The sequence below is a fragment of the Rhopalosiphum maidis genome, chromosome 2, assembly GCF_003676215.2.
Source record: "Rhopalosiphum maidis isolate BTI-1 chromosome 2, ASM367621v3, whole genome shotgun sequence".
NCBI classification, from domain to species: Eukaryota; Metazoa; Arthropoda; class Insecta; order Hemiptera; family Aphididae; genus Rhopalosiphum; species Rhopalosiphum maidis.
Window position 1 is genome coordinate 75,026,605 of NC_040878.1, and position 18,800 is coordinate 75,045,404.

Here is an 18,800-nt window from a genome sequence, read left to right on the forward strand (position 1 = left end):
ACACAATACGTACAAGTATGTACGTGCGTGTAATTAGTATTTTGTTTGTATACTATTATTTTTGAATGCAAGTAAACAAAGTTTAAAATAATTGGACAATGAACGACTCAATATTTTATTCTTAACCTAATCACATTTGATATTCATAAAACCATATGACTAATTGTATCTCAGCAAAGTGTCTGATGTAAGTTAAACAACGCTAAATATTAATAATTAATAAAAGTTTTTTATTTTTAATTAGCAATATTTTATGAAGTAAAAACTGATAACAATGGATACGTGTTTTAATAATCTTAAATATTCGTAATATTATGCTATTTAGACTGGATCACAATATTTGATTGATTAAGAATGACTAAAAAATGATATTAAAAAAAAAGTTATCTACTTTTACCAAATGTTTTAAAAAGGAATTATTAATTATTAATATTAATACATTCAATAATTATAACGTAATATGTTAACGGGTAACTATTATAATTATTAAATATATAGTTAGGTTATGAATGTATAATATCACTGCACTATTGAACACTATTTCATCTACTATGGTATACATAGCAACGGAGTAAATGACATGCATCACAGAACTGGCGTATCCTTTTACATAGGTACGAAATTTCAATCTCCAGAACACCGCTCTTATAATAATAAATCAAGGCACAGCATATTCTCGAATTTCAATCATTCCTTTTGATACCTTCACATCAAGCATCAATACCACAATTAATATGACTATGATTTCAGATATTTAGAGATTTCTATACTATAACGTATCTTTAATTTATTGATCTTATAATGCAGATTAAAATAATAAATATTAAAATAAAATATAAACTTCTGTAATATCATATGTTATTGTAAAAATGATTTAGATAAAATAAAATATTGATGTCATTTCGATTTTACACCACTGTGACAGTGATAAAATATATCATGAGAATTGGGACTTAAATGATTTATAAATCATTTTATGCAAGGAAAAAACAATTATTATTTTTGAAAATGATTTTGTAAAATTTTGAAATTTTCTGTGGTATAAAGAATAAATACGATTTCATTTAAATTATTATAGTATAAAAACATATACTGTAATAAGTTTTCTATTGACAGTTTGTTTCTGACAAAAATATTAATTAAAGTGGATATCTGAATCATAAATTAAAAATAAACAATTTTATTATATTTTTAGATTGCAAAAAACAATGGTGGAGAATACGCAGCTGAACAAGTAGCATTTTTGTGGGCTAAATCGTTAGGTGGAGATTCAGCTATCAAGTTACTGAATCGTCTTGGTCTTCTAAATGAGTGTATTGATCATGCCAGTGATAGTTATCAAGTAATTAAATAATAATATAATATCATTAAAATATAGTTACCAATCCAGTACGGTCTATATCAGGGATGGACAACTGGCAGTCAGCGTACCATTTTTGGCCCGTGCTACATTTAAAATTATTTTATAAAAGTATAAAATGTTAGAATTTTTCTGTATTTTATTTTATTATATTAACAATACAAACATAATTTTTATAGTAAAATGTAGACATATATGAATTCTTATCTAGTATTGAACTATAAATGTCAATTGTAAATTTTATTGACCCTTTTTTTGTTGCTTTTTATGGTTTCTGGCCCACTGGATTTTCACTTTTAAAAAAATCTGCCCTCTAGTAACATTGAGTTGTCTATCTCTAGTATACTATAGTTAAATTATACCTGGTTTAATAAAAATATCAAAGAATAACTTTATGTACATACCTAATAATATCAATAATTATATAATTCTGATCAGCGGTGTCAAAATCCATGTTAAGGACATGCCAGTAAGCCATATTATACTAACATAACTTTATTATGAGTAAATATATATTTTTACACCCCCGTCACCCCAATTGAATATTTTTTTTACGCCAATGGGTATTGGGGCCACGAAGTTTTGAAATTGCTCGACCACATTTTAAAAACTTCGTCGCCACTGATTCTGATAGACGTTAAACATATTTTATAGCTAAATACTCGCGATATATAATTAATTATTAATGTATTATTTTTCGGCAATTTTAAATGTAACAATTAATATTTCTTATAAAGTTGATAAAATATGGTAAATTATTAAAATTAACGAATAATCATACAACAAAATTCAATTTTTAAAATAAAAATAATTTATTTAAAATTATATTAAAAAAACAATTGAATACTGTATACATTAACGTTCAAACAATATTAATTATCGAAAAATATTTATTTTTATACTAATTATGTTATGATTTTATTAATATGAAATATGTTACTCATTTTAAATAATAGCCTAGTTAAAATGAGAAAAATTGATCCAAAGCTGAATTTTGGTATACACAAACTCTTTATTATCTTATTGAACATACGAAAAGTCTTAAAACTTAACATCTGCGCCCTCTACCCCTAAAAAAGAAATAAGTCTAACTTCTCACTGTTTTCCATATAACTCATTAACTGTTTAACTAACGACAAAAATGTATAGACAAAAATTATAGGTCTTAAAGTTTTCTATAAAAATATTTTATTTTTATACATATATTTTCACGGCATAACGGTAACTAAAAATTTTTTAAGTAGCTAGTAGGCCTATTAGAAGAATTCAATTTTTACATTTTTACACAAAATATCATATTTTGTTTTTTATATAATATATACCTTACCGTAAATTTCAGGGTTGTTGATAAATTGAGTGGCATTATAACTGAACGTTTAACAATATAAACTAATTTTAAACATAGTATAATAAAATTGATTTAAAAATTTAACGAAAGCTGAATATAAACACTTATTTACTATATGCTTTTCCAATGAATATACAAAAAAAGTTCTCATGCCTACTCTCTTGTGTGTTGGCATCCATAATTTTTTGTTTACTTTTTTTATTCATAAACTAAATGGTTAATAAGTTTTACGGAAAATGCTAGGAGGGTAAATTTTACTTATTAGAGAAGGTGGGGGCTTTTAGTATGACCAATAGGATAATAAACTAATAATTTTGTGTACCGAAATTTAAGTGAGTTATTTTTCAGATCTTTCTTGATTTTAGATCTAATTTGACTGGACTATAATTAATAATTATTATAGTACTAATATATTATTAACAAATGCTTCTAAATAGTTTGATTTTGCTTTCGAATTGGCTCGCTCCGGAGGTACCGAGCGTTTGACTGAAGTGCACTATAAATACGCTCTTGTGCTTGAAGATGATGGTAAATTTCAGGAAGCGGAAAAACATTTTGTGGCTGGAATGAAACCTAAAGAAGCAGTATTAATGTAAGTAGAACTATATTTTGTAAGCAAGTTGATTTATAAAAACTATTAAAATGATTAAATTATTTTATAAACGTACATCATATCCATATTATTATGGACTATTATTAATATTATTATATTATATATTATTATTATTATTAATTAAACTGCAACGTTTTACAAAACAGTAATGTTATAAACCTATAATACGCATTTGTTTGTTTTACTATAAAATAATACAAAATGTAGTTTTGATTAAAACTTTTAAAACTCAATTCAATTTTTATCTAAAATTTCTATAAACAGAAATTTTTAAATGTTTTTAGAGAAAAATAATCGAAAAAACAAATTCCTTATGGCCAATTGTAATTTAAATTTATTATGTGGTAATTTACAAATAGTGAATTATTAAGCCTTGATTTTTGGCATACTTTCGAAACTAAGCTAAATCAAGTATACCACCTGTTATAAAATATGACCTTAATAAATGTATGTAATTTAATATTGGCGCATCACGTGACATATAGTAAACTCAGTATTTTACTAATTTTTAATTAAATTAATAGTTAGTGTCTACCAAATATAATATTATGATAATACGCCATCCGTGATAATATTCTACCAACAAAGCGATACTGACAGAACTCGACGTTACGACGCGCGATGGTCGGAAACGCCGATTAATACTTAATATCATAATATTGTATAATATCTGTAACACTATAACGGTGTGGGAAGGCGTACTCTGTCATAACTCAACGTAACTACGGTCGGAAATGCTGATTAGTGTAATATCATAATATTATACAGATTGATTCACCAAATATTATCACCCCATTTTTCATTTAATAATAAATTGATTGAAATTCTGGTTATTCAAATTTTTAGTTTAAAACCATATTTCAAAATATTTAGATTTTGTTTACCATTTAAAGAGTATCCTGTGCAACACTGAAAGTCCAATTAATTTTTTTAATCAAAAATCATTCTTTTTTCATAAATATTGTTAAGAAGATGACTTTTTTAATATACCTACTTTGGAAATTAAACAAGGTGTTTTAATTTATTTAATTTTGTATACTAGATACATGGTAACTATTTTAAAAAAAACTTAAAATTATAGTAATTATTAATATTACTACATTTACGTATATTCTATACATACTTTTAAATTCACATTTATTAATTAATATAAAATTATAAAATTTGTCTGAATATAAAATCATAAGCAATAATAAATTAAGCTAATTATTCTTATAAAAAATAAAAATATAAATATAAAATTTTAATATTTTCAAAATTCTTTAGTACCATCTTACGAAGAACCTTGTATTGAATTTCAAAGATTTTTGACCTAGTAGAAATCTTTTATCGATATTTATAAAAAAAAAAGTAAGTAAGTGGGTACCGCTCTGGCACTCTGCTGTATATTAGGTTTCGAGTGGGTTATTATTATATAAATGTGTTAAATTTGAATTCAATAATACATCATTGTATACGAAAAACGATTCTGAGCAGAAACAACCTATCAGCTTACAATCATCAAGTGATAATGTTTTTTTTTGATATAACTATTATAGTCATTTATTTTACTTTTAGTATTAGGGTAGGATGATGTAATTTTTTCCGGAAATATAGAATTTATTATATTATTTGATTTAATTATCATAATAATATAATATATATACCATATTATATCAAACTTCATTTAAATAAGTAATTTCGACCAAATTGGAACTTAAAATTTAAATTGTCATTACAAAGTGATTGTCTTTTTAAACTTTTAAAATGTTATGGTTTCAGTATAAAATACTTATGAAAGATTTTGTATAACATTTTCAAGAATTTTGACTAAGTGTATAATTTTATCAACATTTATAAAAAAAACTAATAAAAATTGAAAATGGAATTATATTACAAAAATTAAAACCAAAATAAATTTTGTTGAAAATGTTTACGTAAAAATACCCGTTTTTATACATTTTTGTTTGTTTTTCCCGATTATAAAAATAAGTACTGATCATTTTTAAATTTTACCTCTGAAGTAAAAACTAGATCATCATTCACCACTATTTTTGAAAATAGAAGCATTTTATCGACAATTTATCATATATTCAATCATAAAAAAAATCAAAACACATCGTAATACAATCAATACATTAATCGATCCCCTCAGAATTTAAAATCTAAAATTGTATAATTTTAATTTATATACCAACTAGATTAATTTTCTGATCAGAAAATATACTGTTTAAAATGTAAACACAAAATAAATAAGCACTCATCATTTTAATATCATTACATAATTCGTTCTTAAAACTCTAGTCATATTTGATTTTGAATACATTTATTATTAAAATAAAATTAGATGTTGAATAATTTCGTGTAGGTAATAACATAAATTGTCACACTATAAGTTATTACGATATACGGTTAAATATTCGGGAAGACATAATATCTATGTTTAAAACGCCACACCATTTCGGGCTACACGCAGGTACATACATAACCAGGATTGGGACAACGCGGAACGTGTTGCTGATCAACACGACAAGAGCGCCATGTCCGATGTGCTACTGTCCAGGGCCAAGATAGAGTTTGAAGCAGCCAATTATCCGCGGTTCGAGGCGTTGATGTTGCGTTGTCATAAGCCTGAACTCATTGTCAAACAATATCAGGTATAGAATATGGTTAACTTCAGGTTTAGTATAGAATACCTCGAAGTATGATACTTATTATCATATATAGAATATGATATAGGTTTGGGTATGCTTCGTTTGATTTTATTAAATTTAACACATACTATCAGACGAGTATATATCATTATAATATCCTTGCCTAATATTTAAATTAAATAAACAATAAATAAAACGCTATTTAATCAGTGATAGCTAAAATTTAAATCAATATAATATTTGTTGGAAATTAACTCTAGTAATTAATATTATGCATATAAATTTAGTTGATGCTATTGTCTAATACTGTGACACACTCAGTTCAACTGTGTTCAATATTTTTGGTAAATACAATAATTGTATAAATTATTTTTTGAATTTGTTAGTAGGATAAACATATTGAAATATAATACATATTTTAGCTAAACATTATAAAGCAAATTTAAATCAGAATTTAAAATACGTATTAGGTATGTACTTACATTGTAACCCAATTGATAGATTTTGTATAATAGTACAATACTGATTTACCTATAATAGTATATTATTAATACTATTTTGTCCACAAATATATAATATGTTTAACAATAAGAATAACTTACATAAAAATATGCATGAGAAAATAACTTTAAAAATTAAACTGTCATGAACAGAATTATATATTTGTAGTGATAAATGACACGATAATAGTTATTTTAGTAAATTATATATATTTTCTTATACATTTTTTTTTATGAAACGAAGCCATTAAGCACTGTGGAAGACAGTATATAAGTATTTTTTTCTTTTAAAATGAATTCCCCTTAATATATTTGTAGAGATTTACATTAAATATATATATAAAAAAAAAATAATTTATGGTTAGTTTAATAATTTTTTACCAACTAAATATTTTTTTTTTAATTACCTATTTCAATTCTTTGTTTTTATTAAAAAACAACCGTTTAAACATATTTTTTTTAGTATTTTACATTTATTTGAAGTGGTATTGGTTATAAATTTAAATTTGTCTACTAATATTTAAGTGTGCACTAATATTTAAATTTAGATATTTTACATGATTATCTATCTCTTTTAAGCTATTAGCTTGTGTTAGAGATAGAGAGCAATATTAATAATTAAAAACATAATTTAAATTATATAATTAGCATAATAAATTGGTGAATACATTAGAAGTTAAAATAATATTAATAATAGAAAAATTTTAAAAATGAGATAATATTTACATATTAAATATAACGAAACATATTATGAAGGTCTTAGATTAATTGAGAAAATAACCAATGATATACGATTTTTTTAATATTAAATTTGGAACAGTGAATATTTTTTTTATATTGGCATAGCATACAGTTAAAATAAACAGGCCCTAGATTATTTACAAAAGATAAACCAAAAGATTTATAAGAATATCTAACAGGTATATTGTACTTTATATTTTCTCTTTTACAATCCAACAATTTGTAATCTTTATCTTGACTGAACCTTTTAAAAGTGAACAAAATAGCAATTTTTTTATAGAGAAATCTAGTCGGTAAAACTCCCAACTCCTTATAATTTTGATTTGTAGAATCTTGCAGAGAGTATTTATTTAAGCAAATTCTTATTATGTTATTTTGATTTATTTGCAATTTGTTTAAAACAGTATCGCCCAATTCCTCCCATGTTAACATTCCGTATTGGAATATTAATTGATATAGAGCAAAATAAATAACCCGCATTGTTTGCTTAGGCACTAAACCTTTTAATTTATGGAATTTATAAGTTATTGAGCGTAACTTCCTTACTAGGTTTTGAATGTGAAGATTCCATCGTAAGTTTTTATCAAACATGATACCTAAATATCAGGTACTATTTACTTCTTTTATAACTATACATTTACTTACCTTACTACAACTGCTACCATTGAAACATCTATGAATTGTTATGGGGTTAAGATTTGGAGAACTTTTATAAATCGAGAACGTCATAAACATGGTTTTTTGTTCATTAAGTGTTAAATTTCTGTCGCATAGGCATTGATAAACTTTGTTTAACCCAACAGTCGCTTTTTTATGAACGCCATCCCATGACTTGTTGAAAAAGAGTAGGCATGTATAATCTGCATATGAAACAACTAATCCATCAAGACATAAATCACTAACCAAATTTATGTATAATAAAAATAGAACCGGACTTAATACACTTCCATGAGGGACTCCATATTCAACGACAGCTTGTTCTATTATATTATTTATTATAACTATTTGTTTTCGATTTTTTAGATAACTTTCAAACCTTTTTAAACTGAGATTATTAATACCAAAATTTGGCAATATCTGTAGTAAGATTTTGTGATTCACAGTATCAAATGCTTTTTATAAGTCCAAGAATATAGCAATTACCTTGTTACTGCTATCTAACTCATTAAAAATAAATTGGGTCGTACTAAATAAGGCATCCTCAGTGCCAATACCTGGTCTAAATCCATATTGATTTCTAGATAACAGTTTTTTTTTCTCTAGGAATGAGATTAATCTAATTTTAATTATTTTTAAAATATTTTAGCAAAATTAATCAGCAAGGATATTGGCCTATAATTATTTAGATTTTTGTTGTCTCCGGCTTTAAAAATTGGTTTAATCACTGCTATTTTAAGATTGTCTGAAAAAATACTTTGCTGTATGCATAAGTTATATATATATATATATATATTATACCTGCAGCTGTATCATCTTTGCATTTATTAACTATATTGATAACATCGGTGTTTGCTATTTTTTTAGAGAAAAGACTATCGAAAGAAAATTCATTATTCTCATTTAAGACACAATTATTCGCAGAAAAATTAGAGCTTTCAGCTAATTTCTTCTCCATATTTATAAAAAATGTATTAAAAATATTTAACACCTTCTTCGGATTATTGTTAACATCGTATTTCTGTTCATTATAGATTACAGTTTTAATGCCATCATTGTTATTAATTTTAGAGCAAGAAATTTCATTTATAAGTTTCCAGGTTAATTTAGGACTATCTGAAACGCTCTTAAATTTTCTCTCATAATAAGTCTTTTTTGCAATATAGCAGTAAACTATTGCATCACTGTATTTTACTCAAGAAATTTCCATAAAATAATCTTAATATTTTGTCTTTAACAATAAAATTTACTAGTTTTATAATTTATATTTTATATTTTGTCCTAAAAACGTATTGCATTGTTTATTTTTTTATTTTTTTTAAGCTAGGCGACACATGAATATAATGTTTATGTAAACAGACATCAATAAATCGATAGAAACGAATGAGTTATACACATGATTGGGTTTACAGTGAAAAAAATTGAGTGTAATTCGTAAATGAGAACCGTATTTTTCAGTGTCACATTTAGTTGTTATTTCACCAGAAAAACGCTTTAAATCATTTGGTTTGGTCAAAAAATAAATTCATTGGATCGATATAAAAAATAAAAAATTAAGATTGATTGGCATATCGTTTTCTCTTATAGTCACTCTGTGCAGACTTTTAAGAAACAAATATTTTGATAAACAAATATGTTATATTCGTTATAATGTCTAATTATTAAAGATAAATAAATTAAATAAAAATACAATATAAAATAGTTTTAGCTAAGTAACTAATAATGATATCGTCATCTATCACACATGTGGTCAAAATTTAATAATTGCAATACTTTCAAAATCATTAAATTGCCTTAAGTATTATAGAATTTTGTATTAATTAATCTTGTTCAATAATATTGATTTATATTAAACATATGTCTTTAAATTAAGTTTACAAAAAAATTTTACGTTCTTATTTAATTTTTTAAAGCTGACTCACCGAAACTTCCATAAAATATTGAAAAAGAATATAAAATCTACAAATAATTTTAGATGTTTGTTAATAAAAAAAATTTTCGTATTATACATTTTCCTCTATTTTGAATATATGTATAATATTTAATTTAATAAAAAAATAACATAGATTTTGAATCTTTCTGTATATATACATTTTTAATTTATTTAATAAAAATAGTACGTTAAAAATGTTTTGTTAACTTAATGCTAATTAATTAAAATATTTTGAAGTGTACTTTTTTTTCAAAGTGAATCGAAAGCTATAATTAACGACGGAAAATGCCATCTAAAATAAAATGAACATTTTAAACATTATTTTACATAATAAATTTCATTATCAAAATATATATACATATTTTATAATATACAAAGTGATTTTATTTTTAATATATCAAGTTATGTATAAACTATATTAGTAAATAAAAAAATCTAGTTTTGCACCGGTGACAGTTGTGTAATTGTATATCTATTTAAAAATTTAGCTTATTTATACATCAAAACATAACTACAGTTAGGTAACTTATAATAATAAACCATTAGTCTAATTTATTAAAAACTAAAAATTTAAATTATATGATACCAATACTACATTTCTCCAAATTTTACAATAACTAATTAGACATAGCTTTCATAATTTATATTTAACTCCGAAGATTTTATCCTTTCTTTGTTATTTTAAAACGAACATATACATATATGAATATTTAAAATAATTCAAAATATAATAAAATATTTTAAATACTGATCTGTTAAATCTTCGACTAAAAAACATTATATATAATAGCTGAAACGTTAAAAATAATTATTATTAATGAATTTTTGCTGAAACATAAGCAAAAATTAATGCTTAATGACCTGACAAACTCATTACTAAAAAAAATGTTTAACTGAAAATACAAGTATGTGTATAAAACAGTTTATATTTATATATATATATATATTATATACATTATATACCTGTATAATGTATAAAATAAAATATAAGTTAAACCAAACTAAAATGGCGTTGAAAGTTTTATTTAGATACAATATTTGTTTTAATGTATATTTATCAGTTTATCAGATACAGCTATAAGAATTGCCAATTTTGATTTAAGTTAACCTACGTTAATTTTATTCCTTTAGAAAAATGTTTAAAACCTTATTTTTTTATAGTAGCAATGTAGTTAAATATAACAAAAATAGAAAATTATTATTAATTTTAGTGCATACATATAATAATACTATATATTTAACAATATTGATTTCATGATTATGGATTCAAGCAATTCACCTAAATATACATTATATATATACATCATTAAATAAATTAGTATATTTTAATCTTTTTGAATTCGATATTGCTTAGCATTTTTATCTTTTAAAGTTAACACAGGTTAAGCAGATATAACTTTAAATATAATTTTCGCGACAAGATAAAATACGAGACCTCGATTAAAGGTTAATAAATTTTACGTGACATGAGAAGTAAGTTTTTTAATTTGATTAGATAAATTTATGAAAGAAATGAAAATAAAAATAATTTTAGTCTTTGAACTAACTTTTTCATTAGAATATTTCAATTAATACCTATCTCTTGCTCTCTTGGGACCCGTTAATCGTCAATGTTTCCTGTGCCTACATACATAGTATATTATTATGTTTCAAACTTAGTTAGCTTATTTTCTCTCTTTTAATATATTTTTTTCTTATAATTATTGTGACTTTAATAACGCTCGGTTATTTCAAAATAACATAATTATACACACAATTGTAATAAATGTAATAACTAATATCAAAAATTATATAAGTATTTAGATAAAGTCTATTTAAAAAGATAGTATAGAAACAAAAAAAAATGTATGTAAATAAAATAATGGTGTTATAGGAAAAAGGGATGTGGGTAGAAGCATTGAAGTCGTGTCGTGAATACTTGCCTACCAAAGTAGATGAGGTGCAAGCAGAATACGACAGGGAGTGCGGCGCTCGAGTGACCAGAGACATTAACAGTCTGTTCGCGCAAGCCAGCCAGTGGGAGCAAAATGGAGAGTTCAAAACGGCTGTGGATTGTTTGCTCAAGGTATACTTAATAAAATCATTATAAATTAATTTTTTACTCTATTATATTATAATTTATAGGTATTCTAAACTATTTAGTTAGCAAAATGTGTAAATGTTATTTTTATTTTCTTTAATTTTCACTGGTAAATATTTTAATAAAAATGTTTTCTATTATTTTCTTGAATGCATTATATTCCACACCAAAGTCACTTATATGTTAATTGACGTGACGAATTTATAATCTATATTACTTATTTTTTTTCCGTAGACCCAATGGAGTATAACGTGGATAAAAAAATTTATTGTTAAATACCTACCATAAACTTTTTAAACATGTAGAATTAATTCAAGTACTTATATTACACTAGGCATTATATTATTATAAAATATTATTATAGACGTAAAGAACATTTTTAGTTTCTTGAAATATTTGATTAAAAATAAATTTTTGTATGAGAATATTCAACAAGAGCAAAAATTTGAGAATTTTTCCAATTGAGTTATTTCTTTAAATTTTATCTATAAACTGTATTAATAGATATTTATATGTGTGAAAAGGTCACTTCAACCAACTGTAAAGACGACCGTATTATATCGAAAACGCTCAACGAAGCGACGCGAATGACATTAAAATACTTAGATGGCGAAGAGTGTGTGGACGCTGCTAAAAAGTTAGGTAAGTTCCAAAAGGTTGTATTACGAGTTTATTTTTAATTTTATTTATTCTATCATATACTGTATGAATTATGAAGTTTTTGATTATAGAAATTTATGGTTTAAATCTTGAAATGTATTTTCATTTAAATAGTTAAATTTAACACATAATGAAATATGTACTTAAATATTAAAACGTCACTGATTTAAATATATTTAGGTATGAATACAAATACAACAATTAGGTAAATATATTATTATTATTTTCACTCGTTCAAACAAACACAATATCATACAATTTATATTCAGCTAACGAGTAATTTAATATTTTAATACAAACTTCGTTGAAACACCGTCTTTTCTTCGTAAAATAAATTGAGTGTTATCATTAATCCCATTATCCTTTTCCAATGCTAGAAATTACAAAGGAGAATGATGAATATTTTCTATATCGATTTTGACACGCAATTTATTACACGGTACCCTCACTGCCTCTTCTGGAGATTTTCTAGCTCGAAATAAAGCTTTTTCGATACATATTAATGGAAATAAATTGAAGATTTAATAACGTTAATCTTATTGGATTACATCAGCAAAATGACAGATTACCACTTTTTATAATTCAGTTAAACGTACTAGTTATAATGTGTGAAAGCTTTGTACGGGTCAGCTAATAATTTAATTTTCGACGAGCTGCCAGCTGATACCGACCATGTACAAAGTGGCGGAATGATGGAAATTCGTTTGGAAGTGTCAGTCAGCGTTAAACATTCAAAGTAATATTATAGATACACAAATAATACGAGTATTTTTGCCAAAAATCTGTATATAACAACTGTAAAATTGCTTTATGGTTAATTTTAAACAATAATATTATAACGGTAATTCCACTCTTTAATAATAAAGCATTGTTAATGCATACAATGTATACACAATGTAAAACAATTTTCTGGAACAATGCTTGTTTATTCGTTATGTTTTATACCATAATTAAATTAAATGTAATATTATTTTATGTTAGAACGTTTTCGGTAAATTGTATTGAATTCAAATTCGATGGACTAATAGTAAATACATAAAATAAATTTATTGTAGGTACTATCATAGTTGGTTGTATAACTAGAGACAAAAATACGTGTGACCTAGGAAATTGATAAAATTCGATAATAATAGTATCTGAAGAAGAGAATTCCGATAAATAAATATTTAAAATAATTTAATAAAAAATACTTGTTTCTTTTGTTAATAATCTATATCATTATGGCATACATTTCAGTGTTTACATTATTATTTTTCTAAGTATAATGAACACGGTATTATCATATGTTGAAACTTGAACGATAAAACACCAAGATTTAGTGAAGTAATTTAAGTTGAATTTCTATTATTTGGCAACAAAATTAAAATTGTGTTCAGTTAATCTAATAACAATACATAAAAAGTATAATTATTATTTATTTTTCGTCTTTACACAATCTTATATTATTTATCTAACATTTTTATAATACACAAATACCATTTTTAAATCGATATTTTAAAAATACAAAAAGAAAATTAATGTAACACGTAAAGTGGGTCACTTAAAATTAAACTATTATCATATATTTTTGTCTTATTTTGTTATTCAATATGCAAGATTATAATACATTTATCGATAAAGAAGTAGGTTATTTTTAGTAATTTGTGTTGGAAATTATAATTTTATCACTACCAAACGATTTTTTACAGGACCGCGTTTAATAGAATACGAAGAATACTTATTAGCAGCTAAAGTGTTTGTATGTGCCGATATGATGAAAGAAGCAATAGATGCATTCATTGCTGGTGATTATTGGTCTAAAGCCAGAAAACTATCTTCTGAACTAGATTCTTCGTAAGTTGAATTATTTTTTATTGATACATTAATTATCTTTAATCTGTCAAAGTGTCAATCTTTTTTCAATGAATCTCAACTATCGATTCATGAAATATATAAGTATATCGCAAAATCTAATAAAATTACAAAATATGATTCAATACGTATTTATTTTTATTAAGTTAGTTTATTTATATCTATATCTCTAAGAAAAATGCAAGGTAAAAATAACATAGTTTGATAATATTATCATAGGCATAAAATTATATTTTAAATTGTTATATTAATTTATACCATTCTTAAAATAACAAATATTTTAATATTTTTTTTAATTTCATCCCGTAAACATTGAATATTTAACAATACTTAGAAATTAAGTAAAACTTATAAGACTTAACTGTTTGACAATAGAAGTATGATATATGCATTTCAGACAATTTTTTAGTACGTTCCGAGAATCAAGACTATAGTAGTATAATAGTCACTAGCATCAAACATAAATATAATTAATTTCTAATTGTATTTTATTTTCAATTTAAAATAAATTGAATTAATATCAAACCAAACAACTTAAATTAATTATATCATAGGAATAAATTAAACGAAACGCATAATTTGATTTTCAGATTTGAGAGATATGTTTCGGAGTGTTATAAAGATAGTCTTAAAAGGGAAGGAAAACCAGAACAATTGTTGGCTGACATGGATGTGGAAGAGGCGCTAGACATGTTATCAGCCCAGGGCAAATGGTCCAAATGCTTGGACGTCGCCCGACCACACGGACAAGTTGTTCTTCACAAATATATTGCATTATATGCCACAGACTTGCTTAGGGTAAAATAGGTTAAAATTAAACTTATTCTATAGATTCTATAGTTATACATATCAACCGAAGTAATACCCAATCTAGTTGCTTTACTGTTTATAAAATAGTATCAAATCATTTTGAAGAATATAAAAAAAAATGAACATTAAAATATTTCAGTAAAAATAAAAATATGATATTATTAAATTACAGTACCTGCATTTAAATGGTAGAACATTAAAATAGAAAAAAATTAAAAATATAATTATAGTAGCATACGTTTTTGAGATATTACTAATAATGTAATTGTTTATATCTTCATTTATTTATGGGTTTATGATTATTTTTAATTAAAATCTATAATCATATATTGGTTAATTTATGTATGTCATTTGTTTGTATCAAATTCGAAAAAAAGATTGATGACAATGCCACAATAGCTATTAGTTACAATTTGCTTTCGTGACAATTTTGATTAAATAATTGCAATATTAAATTTAATGTAGCTGTGTGGGAAGAATACAAAATGTATCTAACTTAAAATTATATACATATCAATGAACAAAATGTGTATTTCCTTTTCAGGAAGGTAATGCTTTTGAAGCATTGAACTTATATACACAGTATGATGTACCAGCCTTTCCTCAGAATTTCAATATATACAGACGTATAGCATTAGATGTATTCAGTAAACGAGAGATGGACAAAGTAGAAAGCTACGATATCTGGGCCAAGCTGAGAGATATGTTTTTCAAATTGGTATAAAATCAACATTACACAATATTATTACTATTGATTTATTTCAGTGTATTTTTTTTTCATTTTAGTGAGTTAACCAATGCAAACGTCCAAGCACGAATAAATCGCATTAAATTAATTTTTTTTATTGAACCACATTTATAATCATACATTATTATATCAAAAATAGTTGATAAAATTATATAATTCCTTACGTTTTTATTTATATAATATAAACATCGTCTTAAAACTAAAACAATGCCAATAGATATTAAAGAATCTTAGTTAAATATTTAAATGTATGTACATGTTATAGTTTTGTTTCGTAAGATCTATTTTTAGTAGCTATTATTTTATTATTATTAATAATACATTGAGGCATTGTTATATACTTTTTTCTTATTAATGACATTCTTAAATACATCATCATACTACGCCTTATCAAAACATAATAACATTTAGATATTCATTAATATCTTTATTTTTAATGTAACTAATAAAAATAAAATACTCCTAAAAAAATACTTATATCAATAGCTATAATAAATTATAATTTGCTGATATTTATTGACTTTGGTTCAATCTAATGGAATTTCTTTAAATAACTTACTATAGTTTTTTGTTGTTGATTTAACTAAATCGTCGCGTCAAAATATTTTGTATACATTACATTTATTCAAATATATGTTTTCATCTATTACTTCATTACAATTTATAACACATATTATGATGTGTTAACGTAAATGGTTTAGCATATAGTCTTGCGACGATAGCAGTTAACAATACCTATAAATATTATGCTGCACGTTGTAAAAATGCACCATATTTACAAAACAGACCTTATTCTCATGGGAATTTTGATCTCCCAAAGTTCATAAATAATTCAAGGCCTTTGTTTCACAATATGTATTTTCAAATTGATCTCAATTGCAATACAGATCCAACTGAATTTGAATAAAAAAAAAACAAAACATACAAAGATCATAATATAATAATTTAAACTTCAAATGTACGAGTATAGACTTGTATTCTATGAATTTACACTCTTTATGTGGTAATGCCGGTAATACATATTTTCATTTTATTAGATCTCTATATATTTTTTTTCAAAGAAGTATTTCTAAAAAATATGTATGAGTAGATGGAGTTATAATATAAATTCAAATGTATATAGTTTATTTGTTATTATTTCTATGTCAAAACATACAAAAATTTACAGTTTCAGTTATAAAATCACAACTTTACTGTTTTTTAAATAACTTTTGCATAATTATTTAGCAAGTATTATTGTCGTATGTATATTTCAAATAGTTTAGTACTTGCTCTGCAGCACAAAAGCTGTTTAATATTAATTTTATATATTTAAAAAAAAAAACCACATATTATAAGGTATAGTTAAATATTATTATTTTCTATATAATGACAAAACATAGTAAAATAATACTTTGATACTTATTTTATTTTTAATTGAGAATACTGAAATTACAGTGACATATCGTACTTATATATTAGCCAATTTAGTATACATGAGTTTCATTAAATAATTCTTATTTTCGAAAATAAACGGTACATTATTGATTAATTCGTAACACAATGTACATACAAATGCTTGAAAATATCCGCGTTAAGCAATATTAGTAATATATAATATAACATTTTTTTTTAGATGGAGAATACCAATCAACCAAATTCAGAAATTTGGAAAGAGTTCGAAAAGTACATGTTCATATCTCATTTATACGCCATGCGATGTGCTTTTGGTGAAATATCGTCACTCAGCGCATTGGTTGTGAAATTGTTGGTTGCTCTTTTAAGATACACAGACATTATTCCAGCAGATAAAGGATACTACGAAGCAGGAATTGCAGTTCGCGTATGTAAAGACCAATTAAACAATGGGGTAATGATAATTACAATATAATATTAAGTGTGTATTTACTCAAATCCTGAGGGTTGAAGAAATTATAACACTCGTGATTATTTCAATCAAATTATAATTTAAACTGGTAAAGTATTATAGTATTAATATTATTATACAAGATAGTGATATTTTTTTTAACTATAAGGAGAAGTATTACTGAAAAAATTATATACTTAAAATCAAATAATGTGGTTTTTGCGACTATCAGGGTACTACGTAAAATCATTTAAATAAAATCTAAGAATATTATAATTATTATTATTAGTAGTATTTTAGATTTTTAATTGTCACGTTGCATTAAAATAAAAACATTTTTGAGCTTTATTTACGTCATATTATTTTTATTCAAAATAACTATAAGCCACTGCGCATTAGATAATTACAGCTTTCACTATGTCCTTCGTACATATTAGACATTATATTAATAAGAAAAGGAGGTGTAACGTGATATTCAAAGTAATTAATATAGTATTCAAAATCAAAGGTCAGGTTTATAATCATAAAGAGAATACAAGATAACGAACGAGAATCATTTATCTACATGTGTAATATATATATATATATATCATATATCATATATAGACAGATCTCTAAATGAGAACATTAAAAATTACTATTTGAGTAGTCTTACACTGTATATCAATATTCAAGAGTAAACAACATATATATCTACTATACCAAATAATTTTAATACTCAACAGATAATATTTTGCTTATCGTATTAAGCAATTACAAATTATGGTAAGTTTGAATGTCAAAAACATTATGATTAATCGTATTTAACTATGCAAATATTATTTATTTGCCTATAAAATAGATTAAAGAATTATTTAAGGGTAATCATTTAACATGGCATTATAATTATTCCCAATAATAAGTATATTAATTAAAATTAAAAAATTATATGTATGTGTAAATTAAGTTAAAGTTAATAATATTATTTGTTTGTTTAAAATAGGTATTAATTAATCTTATGTGTATGATAAAAATATAAAT

At 24.0% G+C, this 18,800-nt stretch overlaps 1 protein-coding gene across 2 annotated transcripts in view; it reads left to right on the plus strand.

Annotated features, from left to right (window-relative positions):
- LOC113551963 (intraflagellar transport protein 172 homolog) overlaps positions 1-18,800 on the plus strand; it is an 89,635-nt gene that overhangs the window by 55,342 nt on the left and 15,493 nt on the right. For both annotated transcript variants that reach the window (XM_026954573.1, XM_026954574.1), the window contains exons 21-29: positions 1,196-1,342; positions 3,146-3,300; positions 5,777-5,957; positions 11,659-11,850; positions 12,390-12,507; positions 14,214-14,358; positions 14,967-15,174; positions 15,731-15,904; positions 17,550-17,756. In XM_026954573.1, the coding sequence (XP_026810374.1) occupies positions 1,196-1,342; positions 3,146-3,300; positions 5,777-5,957; positions 11,659-11,850; positions 12,390-12,507; positions 14,214-14,358; positions 14,967-15,174; positions 15,731-15,904; positions 17,550-17,756 (1,527 nt within the window). The remainder of the gene's footprint in view (positions 1-1,195; positions 1,343-3,145; positions 3,301-5,776; positions 5,958-11,658; positions 11,851-12,389; positions 12,508-14,213; positions 14,359-14,966; positions 15,175-15,730; positions 15,905-17,549; positions 17,757-18,800) is intronic.